The sequence below is a fragment of the Leptodactylus fuscus genome, chromosome 2 (assembly GCF_031893055.1).
Source record: "Leptodactylus fuscus isolate aLepFus1 chromosome 2, aLepFus1.hap2, whole genome shotgun sequence".
NCBI classification, from domain to species: Eukaryota; Metazoa; Chordata; class Amphibia; order Anura; family Leptodactylidae; genus Leptodactylus; species Leptodactylus fuscus.
This window is the reverse complement of record NC_134266.1, coordinates 115,132,621-115,154,721: the sequence shown is the minus strand read 5'-3', so window position 1 is coordinate 115,154,721 and position 22,101 is coordinate 115,132,621. Positions and strand designations below refer to the sequence as shown.

General features: G+C 42.9%; 1 protein-coding gene across 1 annotated transcript in view; it reads right to left on the bottom strand.

Annotated features, from left to right (window-relative positions):
* Positions 1 to 22,101, bottom strand: part of OPRD1 (opioid receptor delta 1) — a 51,468-nt gene that overhangs the window by 3,061 nt on the left and 26,306 nt on the right. The window contains exon 2 of the mRNA XM_075264566.1: positions 9,572 to 9,924. Within this exon, the coding sequence (XP_075120667.1) occupies positions 9,572 to 9,924 (353 nt within the window). The remainder of the gene's footprint in view (positions 1 to 9,571; positions 9,925 to 22,101) is intronic.

Here is a 22,101-nt window from a genome sequence, read left to right as displayed (position 1 = left end):
CACACATTCAGCTCTACTTCATCGGGCTAATAGAATGCATTGGCCAGCGCTGATTGGCCAGAGTACGGAACTCGACCAATCAGCGCTGGCTCTGCTGGAGGAGGCGGAGTCTAAGATCGCTCCACACCAGTCTCCATTCAGGTCCGACCTTAGACTCCGCCTCCTCCGGCAGAGCCAGCGCTGATTGGCCGAAGGCTGGCCAATGCATTCCTATGCGAATGCAGAGACTTAGCAGTGCTGAGTCAGTTTTGCTCAACTACACATCTGATGCACACTCGGCACTGCTACATCAGATGTAGCAATCTGATGTAGCAGAGCCGAGGGTGCACTAGAACCCCTGTGCAAACTCAGTTCACGCTAATAGAATGCATTGGCCAGCGCTGATTGGCCAATGCATTCTATTAGCCCGATGAAGTAGAGCTGAATGTGTGTGCTAAGCACACACATTCAGCACTGCTTCATCACGCCAATACAATGCATTAGCCAGTGCTGATTGGCCAGAGTACGGAATTCGGCCAATCAGCGCTGGCTCTGCTGGAGGAGGCGGAGTCTAAGATCGCTCCACACCAGTCTCCATTCAGGTCCGACCTTAGACTCCGCCTCCTCCAGCAGAGCCAGCGCTGATTGGCCGAATTCCGTACTCTGGCCAATCAGCACTGGCTAATGCATTGTATTGGCTTGATGAAGCAGTGCTGAATGTGTGTGCTTAGCACACACATTCAGCTCTACTTCATCGGGCTAATAGAATGCATTGGCCAGCGCTGATTGGCCGAATTCCGTACTCTGGCCAATCAGCACTGGCTAATGCATTGTATTGGCTTGATGAAGCAGTGCTGAATGTGTGTGCTTAGCACACACATTCAGCTCTACTTCATCGGGCTAATAGAATGCATTGGCCAATCAGCGCTGGCCAATGCATTCTATTAGCGTGAACTGAGTTTGCACAGGGGTTCTAGTGCACCCTCGGCTCTGCTACATCAGATTGCTACATCTGATGTAGCAGTGCCGAGTGTGCATCAGATGTGTAGTTGAGCAAAACTGACTCAGCACTGCTAAGTCTGCATTCGCATAGGAATGCATTGGCCAGCCTTCGGCCAATCAGCGCTGGCTCTGCCGGAGGAGGCGGAGTCTAAGGTCGGACCTGAATGGAGACTGGTGTGGAGCGATCTTAGACTCCGCCTCCTCCAGCAGAGCCAGCGCTGATTGGCCGAATTCCGTACTCTGGCCAATCAGCACTGGCTAATGCATTGTATTGGCTTGATGAAGCAGTGCTGAATGTGTGTGCTTAGCACACACATTCAGCTCTACTTCATCGGGCTAATAGAATGCATTGGCCAGCGCTGATTGGCCGAATTCCGTACTCTGGCCAATCAGCACTGGCTAATGCATTGTATTGGCTTGATGAAGCAGTGCTGAATGTGTGTGCTTAGCACACACATTCAGCTCTACTTCATCGGGCTAATAGAATGCATTGGCCAATCAGCGCTGGCCAATGCATTCTATTAGCGTGAACTGAGTTTGCACAGGGGTTCTAGTGCACCCTCGGCTCTGCTACATCAGATTGCTACATCTGATGTAGCAGTGCCGAGTGTGCATCAGATGTGTAGTTGAGCAAAACTGACTCAGCACTGCTAAGTCTGCATTCGCATAGGAATGCATTGGCCAGCCTTCGGCCAATCAGCGCTGGCTCTGCCGGAGGAGGCGGAGTCTAAGGTCGGACCTGAATGGAGACTGGTGTGGAGCGATCTTAGACTCCGCCTCCTCCAGCAGAGCCAGCGCTGATTGGCCGAATTCCGTACTCTGGCCAATCAGCACTGGCTAATGCATTGTATTGGCTTGATGAAGCAGTGCTGAATGTGTGTGCTTAGCACACACATTCAGCTCTACTTCATCGGGCTAATAGAATGCATTGGCCAGCGCTGATTGGCCGAATTCCGTACTCTGGCCAATCAGCACTGGCTAATGCATTGTATTGGCTTGATGAAGCAGTGCTGAATGTGTGTGCTTAGCACACACATTCAGCTCTACTTCATCGGGCTAATAGAATGCATTGGCCAATCAGCGCTGGCCAATGCATTCTATTAGCGTGAACTGAGTTTGCACAGGGGTTCTAGTGCACCCTCGGCTCTGCTACATCAGATTGCTACATCTGATGTAGCAGTGCCGAGTGTGCATCAGATGTGTAGTTGAGCAAAACTGACTCAGCACTGCTAAGTCTGCATTCGCATAGGAATGCATTGGCCAGCCTTCGGCCAATCAGCGCTGGCTCTGCCGGAGGAGGCGGAGTCTAAGGTCGGACCTGAATGGAGACTGGTGTGGAGCTATCTTAGACTCCGCCTCCTCCAGCAGAGCCAGCGCTGATTGGTCGAGTTCCGTACTCTGGCCAATCAGCACTGGCCAATGCATTTCTATGGGGAAAAGTTAGCTTGCGAAAATCGCAAACTGACAGGGATTTCCATGAAATAAAGTGACTTTTATGCCCCCAGACATGCTTCCCCTGCTGTCCCAGTGTCATTCCAGGGTGTTGGTATCATTTCCTGGGGTGTCATAGTGGACTTGGTGACCCTCCAGACACGAATTTGGGTTTCCCCCTTAACGAGTTTATGTTCCCCATAGACTATAATGGGGTTCGAAACCCATTCGAACACTCGAACAGTGAGCGGCTGTTCGAATCGAATTTCGAACCTCGAACATTTTAGTGTTCGCTCATCTCTACTTAAAATGATTCAGTGGTTGAACAACATAAAAAACGCGTTTTCTATAAGTTGATATTACTTTCATGTCATTGATGAGAGTGAAAGAGAAACAACCATTGTAATGTTTCTACAGGTACACAATGTCATAACTAAAGGCAATGCATGTAGAGATGAAAACTAAAACAAATATTGAAATTTGTCAGTCTAGAAAGTATTACAAAGCCTTTTTCAAGGTTCTTGCTGAAACTTGCAGATAATTGGAGTCATTATCGCCAAACAGAAAATACTTCAATGAACAGTGAATGAATGAATGACTGGCTTCCTAGAATTACTCATCATATCACTGACTCCACAATAAGAGCCTGAGCAAAATTATTATTTGTGAGATCATTATAAAATACAGAACTATGGTTCTGGTGTCATATGAAAGATAAGGTTGGAGATTGGAGAATTTATATGCAGCTGTAGCTGCTCCCAATCCTGACTGTGTTTACAACTGAGGACACCCCCAGAAATAATACATTTGGAACCGTGAGACTCTCATCTTTTATGTGACACCAGAACCATAGTTTTATGCTTTATAATGCCTAAGATATTATGTTATGTTTTTGACGTGACTCCCTTCCAGCCTCAGTTTCTTTGTAATACAGCCTTAAAGGGGCTCTAGCAGCAAAATTATGCTGATAGAGCCCCACATATGCGTGAATAGCCTTTAAAAAGGCTATTCAGGCACCGCTAAAGATATATTACACTACCCCCCATTTTAAAATAAAACCCTAAAAAAGAATATGTTAATCTTACCCATCATGCACGGTGGGCGGGCATTCAGGGTCCGCCGTCATCTTCAGCCACGCCTCCTCTTCCAGCGATGTCCTCAGGTCCCGTCTTCCTCCGGCGCTCACAAACTGCCATTGATAAAAAATGGCGCGGGTGCATGCGCATTAGCATGCTGCTACTACTACTACTACTGCTATGGGGCATGCACCCGCACAATTTTTTATCAATGACAGTTCACGAGCACCGGAGGAAGACAGGACCCGAGGACATCGCTGGAAGAGGAGGCGTGGCGGAAGATGACGTCGGACCCTGAATGCCCGCCCACCGTACATGATAGATAAGATTAACATATTCTTTTTTAGGGTTTTATTTTAAAAGGGAGGGGGGTAGTTTAATATAACTTTAGCGGTGCCTGAATAGCCTTTTTAAAGGCTGTTCACACATATGTGGGGCTATATCAGCATCATTTTGCTGATAGAGCCCCTTTAATCCTCCCTTTTTTCTCAATACGAAAATTAGCTCTTTGGAGCAATGAAGGCATTGTCATTTCTCTAAAGCGGTACCATAAGTGGCCATGTTTCTTTGCTCTAAAGAACTAATTTGTATATTGAAGAAAAAAAGCCATTATCTTGTAAACAGAGGTACCAATTCACAAGGGGAAAATACCATTTGATACAGGTCATCCTAAGCTATCTATTTGTGAGGTTGATATACTAGATCTTGGTGACGGACTCTTTCTTAGGTTTCTATCTCTTCATATGACATTGTATTGCAGCCTTAGAAGTCATTGTGTATGAGCATGGCTCTCTCCATTAAAGTCTTTATGAGTTATGAAGACAGCCCAGCCAGCAGCTCACTTTGATTTTGTTGGGAGAGCCTACAGATGTGAAGCCACCTTGGATGGGCGAAATTGCTGGCTGGTGTATTCACTAACCATATAAATATTGACTACCAGAAGCATAACTGAAAAATACAGGATGCAGTGGATCTGGAGAACTAGCCCGGTCAAGGAGGGTGGATGGTGGAAGCCCTTGGGCACATGTCCCTTTAGGGATCTCCCTATAATATTGTGTTAAGTTTTACTCAAGTTCATTTTGTCTGAAGGTATAGGTATTTTACTGTGATGCAATAATAAGGAACACATAAAAGGGAAGTACATAGGTTTTAACCTGATAAATGCATGACTCTTGGTCTGATGGGATTTCTAAGACTTTATCTGTCCTTAAAGTAGGTAATTCATATGACATTAGAGAGATTCTGGGTGTCCCATCCCTATTGATCTCATATTAATGACTCATCCTACAGGTATGCCATTAATATGAAGTTCTAGATACCCCCTTTAAACCTCTGCCATTGTAAACTTTATAGCTTCTGCACTTGTAGTAGGAGGTTGAGTGGCAAAAAACAAAAGTTTGAATGTCCTTTTATGTAACAAGAACATGTACTTGCACAAGGCAAAGAAAAAAATACAAATAATGGAAAAAAAATGCCCCCATGCAAAATGCGATCTGTCTACACATATTGAGTATCAAAACAACCAACACAAAATGGGAAATCCATATTCATTCTGAATTTTGTTAATAATTTGTACATTTTACGAAAAATGTAAAGAGTTATCTATAAATGGTAGAGATGAGCGAACACTGTTCGGATCAGCCGTTGCGAACAACAAGCTCCCATAGAAATGAATGGAAGCACCTGGCACGTACACTTTGCCGGTGGCCGGTCACCATGCCAGGTGCTTCCATTCATTTCTATGGGAGCGTGCTGTTCGCAACGGCTGATCCAAACAGTGTTCGCTCATCTCTAATAAATGGTATTAATAAATAGTCCTATGTATAATGCAAAAACACCTTTTGGTAGCCATAAGCAATAAAAAAAACTTTGATCTGTTAAACTATCATGTGAGAAAAAGTATTAAAGAGGACCTTTCACCTCCTGGGGCACATGCAGTGTAATACACCGCTAGAAAACCAACCCGTTCTGTGCTCCTGGTGAAGGGCTATCGGTGCCGGTAACATAGCTCTTCACTGTCAGAAGGTCAGGAACGCCCTTCCTCACAGTAGCGTCTATAGCACTGTACTGTGAGAGGGGTCATTGAGGAATGCCCCCCAGTACTGGTCTATGGACGAGCACTATCAGGAGGGGAGGGAGGCGTTCCTCACTGCTCTCACACTACAGCGCTATAGACGCAGTTGTGAGGAAGGGCGTTCCTGACTGTCAGAAACACCCTTCTGACAGTGAAGAGCTACGGTACCTTCACAGAGACAGTACAGAACAAGAAAGCCGATAGTGCACTGAATTCAGCGCACTGTCAGTTTTCTAGCGGTGTATTACACCACATGTGCCCCAGGAGGTGAAAGGTCCTCTTTAAGAAGTTAAACATTCAAGAGAAATAAATGAATATAATTAATATTAATATAAATTAATATAATTAGTAATATATAATATTAATATTAATTAAAGAAAGAAAAGAAAGAAAGTTACCAATAAACCCAAGCAATAGTTTAATGACTTGCTCATCCTTTATATCCTGGGCTTTGATGTTTTCTTAGAACAGCCAGCAACCAATTCAGTATTTATTGCTTGCCTTGCTCTCATAGAAGCCTACACATCAAACTGACCCTGCCAAAGAGTGCTAATAGCAACAACAGCAACTTGTTATTCATTTTCTAACTTGTGCTGGAAAAAAATGAAGGCCTGCATTATATTTGCTGTGCGGAACAGTAAACTACTTCTGGGTTCTGAACTGCTGCCACCTCTGAGCAGCTGTTGGGCTGCTAAGGGGGTCTCTGATCCTCGAGGGAGCCAGGCTTGGCAGACGCACATGGTCTAGCCATCTAGCCAGCTTCCGGATGTTCTGTGCAGAGCATGGCTCATACACGGGACCTTATGTTTTCTGCAATGGTCACAATGTCTTGACATTGACCAATCACAGGAGCTTGAGTGAGGCTGAAGAGGAAAGAGGACCTTGGAGCAGTAAGTGCAGTCTATCAAGGTCTGACAAGAGAGACATTTTGTGCTCTAAGTGATAAATAAAAAGAAGTTAAAGCATACCTGTTTCATTCATGTATTCTGCACTTTGTAGTATTTGGAATTTGTAGTCCTCTCTGAAGTGGTGAATGGAGACTAAATGCCATACACTGTGCACAGTGACAAGAGGAAGAATCTGCTTTATAACTCTCTCTCACTCAGGACCATAGCTTCCCGCTATTTAGCTTCCTGTGTATCTTCCACACTACCTCCCACGCTACTGCTCCTCCCTCTTCTCTCACTCTGTTACACCCCCTCCCTGTCTCCCTAGCTAAGCTATCCCGCCCACTACTAAGACCCAGTTCCGTCCCCTCCCCAGATGGAGAGAGAATTTTCCTTTGACCTCTATGTCATCATTTCTCAAGGTAAATTCAATAAATCACCTAAAGGCACATCCATTGCATCTTCCTCACTGGACTTCTACATGCAACTGGTGTTGTTTTTACCAAAGTGGGGAATAGTCACTTCAAATGGCTGTATCTTCAGTTTTATACCACTTAGAAAAATGGTTCTGGTATCATAAGAAAGCCAAGATTTTTAAAAGGGTTTTCCCAACTCCCCGTTTCAGAAGCTTTTCCTTATCAAACAGTCAAAGCCTTCTCCCTTCAGCCTGCTGAACAGGACACTAAGAAGTATCACAATACTTATTATGCTTACTAGAAATATAAATGCAGATCAATTCTGCACATGCTTCTAGAGAATGGACTCAGTGTTATCTGTGAGTTTACATACAAAGATAACAGACATGTCCTGTCCTATAACACAGGTCTGGCTCCATGGAAACATCATGTAAACAATAGGAGGAAGAATTTCATATGACAAAGCAGCATTTCTAAAGCAAATTATTTAGGAAAAGCTTCAATTTACATAAGCTACCAGTATAGATAGGATCCTTGAGATGGGAATCCCCCTTTAATATGCATCAGTTAATGCTGCATATAAATTCACATTCTGTTTTATTAACTAGTTATATCTCTAATCATTTTTCAGCTATTACTTCAACCCCCCGATCCTCATCGGCTGCTCCCCTCTGCCAGTCCCTCCACTGGTTACCCATAGCCCAGCGAATCGAGTTCAAGCTACTAACGTTAACATACAAAGCCATCCACAACCTGTCCCCTCCATATATCTCTGACCTAATCGCCCGCTACCTGCCCACACGTAACCTCAGATCCTCCAATGACCTCCTACTCCGCTCTGTTCTCATCCGCTCCTCACACAACCGCCTCCAAGATTTCTCCCGTGCATCCCCCATACTCTGGAACTCCCTACCACGACACATAAGACTGACCCCCACAATCACAGGCTTCAAAAAGGCCCTTAAGACTCACCTATTCAGGAAGGCCTACAACCTCCAATAACACTGTCACCTCACTGCCATCTGTACAGTCTCCCCCCCTCTCCTTCTGTCTCTACCCCCCTTCCCTCATAGATTGTAAGCCCTCGCGGGCAGGGCCCTCTACCCCACTGTGCCAGCCGATCACTGTCAGTATTATATCTACCTGTATATTCTGTGTATTGTGTGTAACCCCCAAATGTAAAGCACCATGGAATTAATGGTGCTATATAAATAAATAAATAATAATAATAATAATATTAAATCTCAGCTTTCTTATGATACCAGAACCATTTTCTAGGTGGTATAAAATCCAAGATGCATTGAGTACAGGTATATGGACAGACTCTCCCTAGCAATGCTTAGATACATTAATAAAGTATACTACAACATTTTTTTTAAAAAAGAATAAAATGGAAGTTACATTTTAATGCCAATGGATTACTGTACAGATTTTCCATACGGAAAATCTGCATGCAATCCTGACTGTTTATTCCTGTATCCTAGAATAGAAAAACAATTACAGAATCTGTGATACATACAGTAGGTGAACATCGCTTAAGGGTACAGCGACCAAAAGACTCCCTTTGACGTATGGCAGGTGATTTTTTAATGTTTGCTGTTCTAGCCAAAGTCCCTTATACAAAGTCCCTTGTACTTCCCTGCCTATTGCACTGCTCCCTGCAGGTATTAAGTATTTCTGGACAGAGTAACAGTAATATGTCCTTATAAGATTTAATATTTCAAGGTGGCTGTGTGTTAAGTCCTCTGAATTAATGGCATTGGTAAGCCCAAGGCCCCTGAGGTTGGCAATGTATTTTGCATACAAGTGTGAAGGAATTATCAGCCAATTTAATATTCTGCGCTCTTTAGTGCATCTTTAACTGTACTGTGAAAAGGTCACGCCATGCTTATGCATAATGAATGCTTACAAACAGAAGTTGAAAGATAGCTGTTTTTTGTACTGCATAACCCTTCATCTAGTAAAGGGCAATGACTCACAATCTTCTGAATCACTTTAATATCTGTAGTGCCTACATCATTGTGTACACGTTTCATGTGCTTTAATGCACATTGCCCCCTATATAAATAGGTTAGGGTCACCTGAATCAAACAGTGTTTTCCCCTTTTGAATTGGTGTCTCCATTGCTAATATATCACTGTTTCTGTCAATATGCAAATGAGCTGATTGGAGCAATGAAAGCCCTCCACTACTCTAAAGAGGTAAGCCCCCCACCACTCTGTGTCATCCCCCGCCTCTCCCCCATTCTTCTGATTGACAGAGCCATTTAATATAAACCTAATCTTGCCTGTTACACTCACTTCTCATAATATTCATAGCACATTCACAGTACAAGACCTGGCAAGCATTGCAGCAGTCCTGCACGTCTTGCGAGTACGACAGAACTCAGGGCCAGATGACAATAGGTATACAATGAATGCCTCTGTCAATTATTAATGGGTGGATGGAGGACTACACATAATGGTGGAAGGCTTATCTTTTTTGGAGACTGGTAATGTCTTTACTGTTCCAAAGAGCTAATTTGCACATGAACAAAAATGGTGATATCGTGGTATTGGAGGCAGCGATTCACAAGAGGAAACATTGTTTGACTTAGGTCACCTTAACCTATCTGGTTACAGGGCTGGGCTCAAATGCTGAGTTGTGGTGACAGACTCCCTTTAAAGCACATAGAACATATTCACACTTCCTCCAACTGTCACTTACCTTTATTTGTTTTGGTAACTGCCATAACCATGATAGGGACTCCAATAACAGATGATAAAATCCAAATGCATACATTTATAGCTTTTGCCTTAGATGGGGTGCGGAAGTCAAGGGCACGTACAGGGTGGCAGACAGCAACATAGCGATCCACACTCATCATGGTTAAGGTAAAAATGCTGGTAAACATATTGTAGTAGTCTATTGATAAAACAATCTTGCAGAGGATTTCTCCAAATGGCCATGTTTCCATAAGGTACTTGGCACTCTGGAAAGGTAAAGTACTGGTAGCGAGGGCATCAGCCAATGCCAGATTGAAGATATAAATGTTGGTTGCTGTCTTCATCTTGGTGTATCTACAAAATAAAGACAGATTGAGTCTGTTGATAATATATGAAAATATAAAGTGTTTATGTTTAATATAACATCTGCTTATTCTGATGAGAGTTTAGAGAGGCATAACATTGCTATACCAAAAAATTACATAATTGCTTTTCATAGTCAAAACAACTTAAAGCCCAATGCAAATTATGGGTAAAATATATTACTTCTGTCCTCTTATGTAGTAGAGGCATTTGGTTCTCTGGGGTATGGGTATATTATTTGCACTGCCCATACTGTTTGCTAGTAAACTACCTTCTATGTTGAAGAATTCAGTAGGTGTCCATCTATGTCCCTGTGGTAACTTAGATCAGAACTACACTTCATATAGATAATATTCAGCTTTTTTCACCATTGAATGTAAATTTTGTCTGCTTGCAGGGCTAAACCCAACAGTACAGAACTATACAGGTAACTTATTAATCATGGCAAGGAACATAGTGACGCTATATACATAATGGAGAAAAATATCAGACATAGCAGGATATTATAGTTGTCATAAAAAAACTATCTATCTATCTATCTATCTATCTATCTATCTATCTATCTATCTATCTATCTATATATGTGTGTGTATAGCACATCATTGATTCTGTAGTGATGTACATTTGTGACATGGTTTACATACATAGTACAAGTATAACTACAAGTACCATAAACACAAAGTAGCTAGATGACTAGCCTGAAACATGTAGGAAAAAGGGTTTACGGTCTGAAGGGGAAGATAGTTGTAGACTATAGGTGGTGAAATGGCCAGTAAAGACAGTAACAGACCCTCGGGGTTGGTAGATAACCAGCACTTATAGGTTAGAGGCGGTATTGATATAGACAAGTTGTAGTACTTTATTTACTTTAAAATATTGTGAGAAGGTGACAGGCAGAGTGGTGGAGTCCCGGTATATCTCTCCCAGATTTCTCACCTATGTGTGGTCCAGGGCAAGTCTTGACTAGGTCTCAGCCAAAGTGTGGGTCCTGAGGCTCATTACTGGGCCATAAAAGGCTGCAGAGCCTGCACTTCAGGCAGATCCTGGGAGGAGAGGAGGCACTTGGGTCTGTCCTCACACTGTGAGACTGCTGAGATGGTATTGTGCTATTTTTGGTTGATTTGTGTGGCTGATAGCAAGCCCCGTGTACAGTTAGTATTTACTGTTAGTTAGAGCCCAGATGAGCTGGATCTTATTTCATACTATTTTTGCCTGAAGTTAAGGCTATATTTTATTTTCCAAAGTTTGTCACAAGAGAATTAGGATGGCACTGCTGATTCGACATGTGCATAAATCCAATGAAAGGTTAATAAACAGGTCCACGAGGAGACGACCAAGTTTTAGAAGTCTGGGGGTGCTCAACATCCGAAAAACAGCATATGAAAATAAGCAAAACCTATTTTCTCTTTTGTTTTTCTATATTTTATTTTGCTCATTTTTGTGCCTGACATGAAGGTTTATTTATTTTGCTTTTTTTAAAAAAAAAAAAAAACCTGCTTTCTACAGTTTTTTGTCCCTGTCTCTGATTGGTTGGGTCCGCACCATTGCTGAAACCGAGCTACCTTTTTAACAATATGTAATAAAAAAATTCTAAAACCATTTAGATGCTATATTAGGTAATTACCAACATTATATATTCTATATGGTGGTTGTTATAATGTTTATGCTAAAGTGATATAATCCTGGTTATATACCATCCACACAATATTCATAGTGGTACCCACAGCCAGTGTCACACTAATATATATATATATATATATATATATATATATATATATATATATATATATATACGCATTTTCCTTTATTTCCTGACCGTTGTCAATTGATATTGGCACAGGAGAAGAATGCCTATGCGCAGGTGACCTCTTTTACTGACCCTCTTGCTGGGACAGCTGAGGGCATATATAATTACTTTGCTCTTTGGACAGTGTATCCCCAATGGTACCCTGTATTATCCACAAAGTAGAGATGTAGCACACATAAAAGTCAAAAGTCATTTCTCTTTCCTCTATTGTTAAAAAAAAGTGCTATTGGTTAAAATCTGATTAAACTGGAAAACCAGATTTGTGTTTCTCAGTGGTAAGTTAGTTGAACATGTAATATAGATGTACTAATGTAGAAATACAAGCACTTGTTAACCAAATAGAATGCTTATTTATTCAAAAAATGAAATTTGGAAATTTTGAAACTACAACTCCCAACATACTCCATTCACTTCCATGGGAGTTGCAAGAACAGCAGAGCAAGGATGCATGATGGGAATTGTAGTTTTACAACAGCTGGAGTTCCAAAGGTTGCCTACCCCTGCCATAGGAAAACCTTAAACAACTAGGAAATTACCTCCACCAACTCCAACTCTTTGCAACCTTAAATACAGCATGTGTTGCACCACTAAATGTCAGTTGGAGTTCTTCCTCTATCCCCCCACTGCTTCTGAGCAATCATTTCAGCATCCAGTATGCAATATTGCCCCAGCCCAGGAGCAACCACCTGACAGTAGAGAGCCTACATAGCATATTGGGTGCTGAAATGAACAGCACGCATAGCTCAGGAACAGTTGGGACCGAAGAATAGAATCCAACTGTGCCTAAATCAGTGGACCAGCACCTATTAAAGGATGTTCAGAGTTGAAGTTGTGGAGGTGGTGATAGGTCCTCTTTAATCCCTTCCTGCAGTGGGCATTTTAAGATTTTCGAGGTGCCAGAGGGGTTAATGACAGCAATTGGTGCGGGAACCGATAGCGGGCATTAGCGCTGGGCGTCTGTTATATAAAACAGCAGACTCCCGGATGCTATGGTGGCCGTCTGGCTCCCAAGCGACCGCCATCTTTAAACACCTGGCATCCGCCGTACTAGTACAGCAGTTATCGGGAAGAGTTTAATCCTTCCTGTATACAAGATTTTAAACTGAGAAAAACAGTCCAAAAATGATGAGCAAGAAAGGGTGATCGGCCTCATTTTCTATAAAAGTAGCCATTTCTCCGGGTATATTAATATAATGCTACAAATATTTAATAACAGAGAATACATGATTATGGAGCAAAGGATCTGATGGATTTCACTGTCTAATAAGAATGGGCGTCTTTCTGAGTAGCTGAATATAGAAGGTAAAATCACTAGTGCTACTGTAAGCAAGAAAATCTATTCAGTTACTTTTTTCAACTGTGGCTTTCCCTTTTTCTTTCTCCAGCTATACAATGTCTCAGTGCTCAAGACTGTGTTTAATAGCCCTTGTGGTCAAGGAGCTAACAGTCTCTAGTGCCAGGAGAATTGTCTTGGTAGGAATGGATAAATACCCCTTCATTGTACAGAAAGTTCTGCAGAGTAATGTATCACAGACTGGCCTGTAGATTCACCCTGCTTCTACTAGAGCACATTAAATGCTGCATTCATAATTCATTACTAGTCCTGATTTCTAGGAAAGATACCAGACTGCAAAGATTGTGTCACTGTTCTATAACATTTGCCAAATAGATAGCATCGCTCATATGTCCGGAAATTCTGTAGTATTCCCCTCTATTGAGGTTTCTCAAACTACAGTATGGGCTGTGATAGGGACATCAATGGATCCCTCCGTATGTTGTAGAGGTCCTAATTAGAGATTAGATCGCAGGCCTGCAGAAGTCACACGCACACAGCTGATGGTGTACCAAGTGAATTCTAATTTTATTGTAAGAAAAAGGTAGTTTAAATACATTACAGACAAAGAGCTGGCTTGGCTATTCTAATCAGTACAATCATGATTGGTTATAGAGATATAAGACAAGCCTGGCACATGGCTATTGGCTGAGGCTCATTATAATCTGCATCTCATTATAGCTTTCCAAACTGGGATGGACTTTCCCATGAAACAAAGAAGGATTCAAAATACTTATGTGTGAGCTAACATCCCAGACTGTCTATATGTATATATCATGGCAAAAGAGATAAGATGACACGTTCCATAGACTCTGTGTCTATACACTCTAAGTGACCTTCATATACCATAAAATATGACAGAGTGCCCAGATACCATAAGATTAATACTTTTGTTGGTTATGTGTCCATACATCATGTAAAGAAGGTAAGAGATATGCAAAGTCAGCTGCATCTTCTCAAAATGAGGCCCTTGAGAGATAAGGATTAGCAACCTATGCATTAACGTTCATTATCACATTCCTTAAAGTCTAACAAAGGGCCTCCTTGACTTAAGCAGAAAAATACATACTTATACAGTTTATATGTGAAAGAGTACAAGATGGCTGCCAAAATACAAGATTAGAGGATTTGACTCTCACAGCTGCAACCTCTAGAAAGATCAAATGGCCAATAGATGGTTGAGACACTTCAGTGATGTTTGTACTGTTAAGCATTGTGGCTATAATATGGCTGTATCATCCCACTGGGAACACCCATGGGAAAATCTATCTGTATATATCAATTCTATGTGTTTAGTGTGTTGTTATACCTTTAAAACAACAAAATTAGGTGGAAAGCTGAGAAATTGGTATAACACTGGACTTAGAGACCTATACCTAGGGAGGGAAAATAGTGGTTGGGTTCTTTCCTCCGTGAGAAATGAGTAGAAGAATGTGAGAAGTTCCTGGTCAGTCATGTTATTCTGTATTCAGGTCCCTGCACAATTCTGTATAATGTGTATATGAGAACACTAGGAGTGTAACATGGCATGAACTACATAGTTATGACCCTGCTTTGATTTTTAACTAGGGACTGGCAAGGCATGGTGAACCTAGATGTTGCTTTACAAGCTTGTGGATTTTGGCCAAAATATTAGTTAATACTTTATGGTTATGGACATTTTTTTGTAGGATACAGCCAGGTCCTGTTATGTTTGTTTTGCGGTTACTAGTACTATTGGGGTGCATGCATGGAGGTGCTGGACAGCCCTCCTAATCTAATAGCAGGGTTATCATTTAATAGGCTGTTAGCCAGCACTGTACACCCTCCTCATGGATTATTGGATTATTGGAGTGGTCGCTTCATGAGCATTATGCACCTGAGCTGTTCATCTGGAATCAGTTAAATGTGGCCTTTTTTCAGTGATATGTTTTTATATCGTGTCCTTTTTCAATGATGTGACCCTGCTTGTTAGCTTCAGGTCAGACAGGGTAACCATGTTAGAATTTGCACTGTAGCCAGGGCTTTGCAGATGCCTTTGTGGATTTAGAGACAAAAGGCATACTGCTTAAAGAGGACCTTTCATCAGATTGGGCACAGGCAGTTCCATATACTGCTGGGTCAACGGGCAGGGAAAGTGGATGGATAGACATAGTTAGTTGTAGCAAAGTGAAGGAAGGATGGGCAGTCAAGTGGATGGCCAGCTAGTTGCAGATTCCCCCGAAAAACACATTGACTGTGTATGAGTAAACATGACCACAAGAGGTAATAAATATTCATGATATTGAGACCATTTCTTGACTCTTATTAGTCATTTGACTTCTCTACAAATGGAGCCTCTGATGAACTGCACTACATTCCCCTAAGAGCCAATGCAACTTCTGTGCAGAATGCCTTGTCCTACTGACATGGAAGAGCCCAATATGTTCGGGGGGATATGCAGGAAGTAGGGGCTCTCAACAGTGGGAGGCACAAAATAGTGGGAAAAAGCAAAAGTATGGGAGGCAAATTAAATAGAATAAAACGTAATGCAGTGGTGTAAGAAGAAGAATACCGTGGAATAAGATTCCAAATAAGAGACAGAAAACAGTGATATAAGATGAAGAATACAGCAGTATAAAAGGCAGAATACAGCCAAATAAGAGGTAGAATAAAGTTGTATAAGAGGCAGAATACAATAGTGTAAGAGGCAGAATACATATGAATAAGAGGGAGAAACAGAGAAATAAGAGGCAAGAACAGCAGAATAAGAGGTAGAATAGAGTAGAATAGGACTATATCCAACCATGGCTATGTAGATCATTGGGTCTGATATTCACGTGTGCTAAATAATCATAATAGAATGCCTCTGGCAAAATAACATGAATGTAACCAAACACACATATAGACCCAAAGTCTGCCAAAACATATATCAATATGATATCCTTAATATACTATTGTGCTGGATAATGGAATATGGGACTAAATACAGTAGAATATGAGATAGAATATAGTGGTAAAGAAGTAAAATATAGTAGAATAAGAGGTAGAATACAATGGAATAAGACAGAATATAGAGGGATAAGAAGCAGAATACAGCACAATAGCAGAATACAGTGGTATAAGACAGAGTACAGACAAATACAAGGCAGATACAGAGGAATAAAAGGCAGAATAAGAGGTGGAATACAGTGGAGTAAAAGGCAGATTACAGTGATATACAGTAAGAGGCAAAATACAATAGAATAAGATTTTTGGACTCATCTGCAGTCAGTTTGGGAGCCGCTGTCCTACATCTTACTTATCTTTAGAATTGTAACACAAAGACTGGCCTTTGAGACTAAAGTTTGTCTGATGAACCAGAAACCAGTATTACTGAGTGCCTGTCTGCTCTAGCTCATGGGACAGGGGAATCCCAATGCTACTCTGTCATGTCTATATATCCTACTATAGAATAACAGGGTTGGCTTAATACCTTCCTCCACATCTATTCCTATGTAGCTGTATATTAAATATTGTATTTATGTTTTTTAATAGTTGTATAATTCGGATGAATTGATTAGTAAAGATTCATTTAATTATATTTCATTTGTTCCATTGATTACTCTTGTATTAGGGAACGTTTATTGGTTTTGTAAGTATCTTTGCTCCATTCATACAGATTGATTCCTGGTGTGAATTATGACTTGGAATGTGTAATCTGAACCAATTAGATATTGTTTCCTGCTGTCCAGGGCAAGTGAGTAAATATAACAAAAAGTGTTACTCATTCCCCTTTGTTCTGGTGCATCTTCTTCTGGCCTCCTGAATAATGTCAGAAATTACTGAGGTCATGTGGGTCACACCGGCGTTATGATGTACTGACTCTGACGTCAGGAAGCTGGAAGAAGCCCGAAGAGAACGAGCTCATGTTGTAAAACATGATGAGAGGTTTAGCTTAACCTTCTATTGAGCATGTGTTGGATGAGTTGGAAAAACAAGTCCAGTCTATGAGGGCTCCACTTTACAACATACTTAAAGGACTTGTTCTGCCCTTAATGATTTGGTGCCAGATGTCACAGGATTCCTTCAGTAGTCATGTGGAGTTCCTTACTCTGAGCTGTTTTGGTGGCATCAGGAGCATCTACACAATATGAGACAGGTGATTCCAGTGTTGTAGCTGACTGGTGTATACTGTAAGTACTGTATGATGCTCTTCCGACTATTATGCATGTAATGTAATGTCTCTTGCAGGCAGTGGTGTAAATAGGAATGATGGGCCCTGTGGCGAACTTTTGACATGCACCGCCCCCCTCCCGACCAACTGACCTCTCCCTCCGCATTCCTGCATACACTATTATGACCCATAGTGGCCCCTGCACACAGTATTATGCCCCATGGTGGCCCCCGTACACACTTATATGCCCCATTGACCACCCATGAAAAATTATACTCTGGGGTCTTTTCAGACCCCAGAGTATAATAATTGGAGATGCAGGGGAGGGTACAAACATAAAAAAACACTGTTAATTATCTCTCCTGGGCTCCAGTGCACTGCTGATGTCAGTCATCATCTATGATGGAAAAGACGTCACTTGTGCCGGGGCTTGCATCGTGACGCATAAGGATGCAAGCCCAGCCCACGTGATGTCTGGGACGTCACTCAAGTAAGCCTGAAGCCTTCTGGAACCAGGAGAGGTATATGTTAACCTCACCTCTCCTAAGCCTCTGATCACTAAACTCAGGGGTCTGAAAGACCCCTGAGTATAATGATAGTGTTTGTGGGGTTCATGGGCCTGCAACCTTACTTACTGATCCCAGCTCCTGCTCACAGCCACCTCCGCAGAAGGGGAAGCGCTGGCGGCCGTGAGCAGAAGTCAGGACCGGTAAGTAAAAAGGGCCCGTTATTTTCTGGAGTTACTCTACAAGCACTGTCATTATACTCGGGGGTCTTTTGCTGTCATTGGAACCAATACAATCACCATTTTTCTTCAAGTTTATTCTGGCAATCCTTCTTCTTTCAGTAGTGCTCTGTATTCTCCTGTTTATTTCCTTTATTGAACAAGTTTCCACCACCCTGTAAGGTTGGTGTCTGGGTAAGAGCTGCAACTGTGGATATTGGGTTCTCTTTGAGGACCATACTACGGGTGCTGGATAATCCTTTTTGTACAGCTATATGTTGCAAAAAACACCCTGCTTGATTTGCACCAATATCGATGGAATTCCACTTCAAACATGCTGGGGCATCCGTGTGAGTAGCAGAAGGCAGTGAATGATTACTGCATGCAGCAGACCACAGGGACAAAGTGCCATTTGAGATCCATCACTGGAGGGAATGTGTCAGCTTCTCAAGCCATGAAGAGGTCACCAAATTTGTCAGCAGGGACAGCTTCAGCATTAGTGATGTGATTCTTCTATTGTATATCTTAAAGGAAAACACTAAAACTCCGGAAAGGACAAGAGGGAAGACTGATTTGATATGTCACACACTCAGACGGGGGAAGAAGGCTGACCCTTTTTTCTTCTAAAGTGATGGCCATGCTGGAGAAGAACAACAACTATGGCAGGCACCTGGGTTCATGCAAACAATAGCAAGCAATGCCAGGTTGTATGCTCCACTGCTTACACAGTAACAATCCTTACTGTAACACCTACAAGGATGAAATTGTTCACTGCTCTAATGGAAAAAAAATCACTTTTGTCAAAATTAATCCTCTGAGAGGATTTTCAGACACCTCTGGCTGATTTCTTCAAATTGTTGTTACCATCTTCCTTTATCATCATGTTGCATTTACTTTACTGCTGCAGATGCTGACTGCTATTTCTAGACTGCTACCACCACTCCCACCACCATGGCAAGCATGTCCTACAGCCTGGTCCATTATTTATGCCCAGCTGCACTGCCACACATTACCACAGCTACAACCACTTCCACCACTCAGTCAGACATGTCCTGTGGCCTGGCCCATCCTATTACGCCATGCTGCACTGCTCTACATGTTGCCATAGCTACCACCACTCAGCCCTGCATGCCCTGCAGCCTGGTCCATTATTTATGCCCGGCTGCCCTGCCACACGTTACCACAGCTTTCACCATTCAGCCAGACATGTCCTGTGGCTTGGTCCTTCATATCATTCCATGCTGCACTGCCACTCATGTTGTCCCAGCCAACACAACTTAGCCAGACATGTTCTGTGGCCTGATTCATCACATTCTACTATAGCTAACTGTTGGTGACATATTGCTGGCATCAAAGCCATTTTGATTTTATATTTGCCCCCATAAAGGGATAATTTGTGGTGTTTCTTCATCACTTTTCTATTTGGCTCACCACCAAAAATTTGTATCTCAAATAAGAACAAACCTATAGCAATTACAAGTCATATAAATGGGCTAATTTTTTCCATAAAATCTTTACTTTTTTGCAATATAGCTGCCATGTCTGTTTATAAAACCATGGCAAGCAACTTTCCTCCAAAAAGCATAATTTTGGAGCATTTTACATGTTAAATTGCGTAAAAGCGAGTATCAGCGGAATGTATGGTTAAACTTGGAGTTTGTATTCACTGCTTACCATCTGTTTTTCCATAGACATACATGTCATTTTCACTTTGACATAACTTCAGCTGGGTTTGTATTTGGGTAGGATCACACAGAGTTTTTTGGAGCAGATTTTGACGCGGAATCCGCCTCAAAATCCACTTCCAAAAACGGCTCCCATTTATTTCAATGGAAGCCGCTCGCTTCTTTTTTCCGCTAGCTAGTAGTGGAAAAAAGAAGCAAGCTGCTCTATCTTGCCACAGTTTCCGTGGCTGATTCAGCTGCGGCGTCCATGGCGGGTGGCTCCCTTCCAATTAGGCCCACTTCACTGGCATCCCGTTGTACCTAGCAGTGCGGAATTGTTCACACGCGGAATGCAAATTCCGCCGTGTGAACATAATCTTAGAGAGCTAGGACATAGATAGGCTTCTAGGAGCCCTGACAGATACACTATACTTTAGGCCAATTTAGGTGGTGGTTCGTGCAGAACTTGTTCAACCCAAAACAAATCCCAACTTGAGCCACCTGAACCTGAAATAAAACGAATCTTGAGAAGTTCGCCCATCTCCATTCACGATTACACAGAGAATAGGCATTCAACTCCTCGGGGTGTTTTATTATATATTACATGTAGTAAAAGTAAGTATATTCAGTAGAGATGAGCGAACACTAAAATGTTCGAGGTTCGAAATTCGATTCGAACAGCCGCTCAATGTTCGTGTGTTCGAACGGGTTTCGAACCCCATTATAGTCTATGGGGAACAGATACTCGTTAAGGGGGAAACCCAAATCCGTGTCTGGAGGGTCACCAAGTCCACTATGACACCCCAGGAAATGATGCCAACACCTCTGGAATGACACTGGGACAGCAGGGGAAGCATGTCTGGGGGCATCTAACACACCAAAGACCCTCTATTACCCCAACATCACAGCCTAACAACTACACACTTTACACACTCAATACCACCTCTCTGACAGTAGGAAAACACCTTGAAACATGTGTATTTGGCACTTGCAGTGAGGAGAGCTTGTCACCAGCAGTGAATTTGGCCCTTGTAGTAAGTTGAGGTTGGCACCAACATTTGTTTTGAAAATCAGGGTGGATTGAGCCTCTAACCAGCAGAGTTTGGGCAAATTCATGGTGGAGGGAGCCTCTAAACACCCCAGTTTGGGCAAATTCATGGTGGAGGGAGCCTCTAAAAACCCCAGTTTGGACCAATTCATGGTGGAGGGAGCCTCTAACCAGCCCAGTTTGGGCAAATTCATGGTGGAGGGAGCCTCTAAAAAACCCAGTTTGGACCAATTCATGGTGGAGGGAGCCTCTAACCAGCCCAGTTTGGGCAAATTCATGGTGGAGGGAGCCTCTAACCAGCCCAGTTTGGACCAATTAATGGTGGAGGGAGCCTCTAACCAGCCCAGTTTGGACCAATTAATGGTGGAGGGAGCCTCTAACCAGCCCAGTTTGGACCAATTCATGGTGGAGGGAGCCTCTAAACAGCCCAGTTTGGGCAAATTCATGGTGGAGGGAGCCTCTAAAAAACCCAGTTTGGACCAATTCATGGTGGAGGGAGCCTCTAACCAGCCCAGTTTGGACCAATTAATGGTGGAGGGAGCCTCTAACCAGCCCAGTTTGGACCAATTCATGGTGGAGGGAGCCTCTAAACAGCCAAGTTTTGGGAAATTCATGGTGGAGGGAGCCTCTAACCAGCCCAGTTTGGACCAATTCATGGTGGAGGGAGCCTCTAAACAGCCAAGTTTTGGGAAATTCATGGTGGAGGGAGCCTCTAACCAGCCCAGTTTGGACCAATTCATGGTGGAGGGAGCCTCTAAAAAACCCAGTTTGGACCAATTCATGGTGGAGGGAGCCTCTAAACAGCCCAGTTTGGGCAAATTCATGGTGGAGGGAGCCTCTAACCAGCCCAGTTTGGACCAATTAATGGTGGAGGGAGCCTCTAAACAGCCCAGTTTGGGCAAATTCATGGTGGAGGGAGCCTCTAACCAGCCCAGTTTGGACCAATTCATGGTGGAGGGAGCCTCTAACCAGCCCAGTTTGGACCAATTAATGGTGGAGGGAGCCTCTAACCAGCCCAGTTTGGACCAATTCATGGTGGAGGGAGCCTCTAAACAGCCCAGTTTGGGCAAATTCATGGTGGAGGGAGCCTCTAAAAAACCCAGTTTGGACCAATTCATGGTGGAGGGAGCCTCTAACCAGCCCAGTTTGGACCAATTAATGGTGGAGGGAGCCTCTAACCAGCCCAGTTTGGACCAATTCATGGTGGAGGGAGCCTCTAACCAGCCCAGTTTGGACCAATTCATGGTGGAGGGAGCCTCTAAACAGCCCAGTTTGGGCAAATTCATGGTGGAGGGAGCCTCTAAAAAACCCAGTTTGGACCAATTCATGGTGGAGGGAGCTTCTAACCAGCCCAGTTTGGACCAATTAATGGTGGAGGGAGCCTCTAACCAGCCCAGTTTGGACCAATTCATGGTGGAGGGAGCCTCTAAACAGCCAAGTTTTGGGAAATTCATGGTGGAGGGAGCCTCTAACCAGCC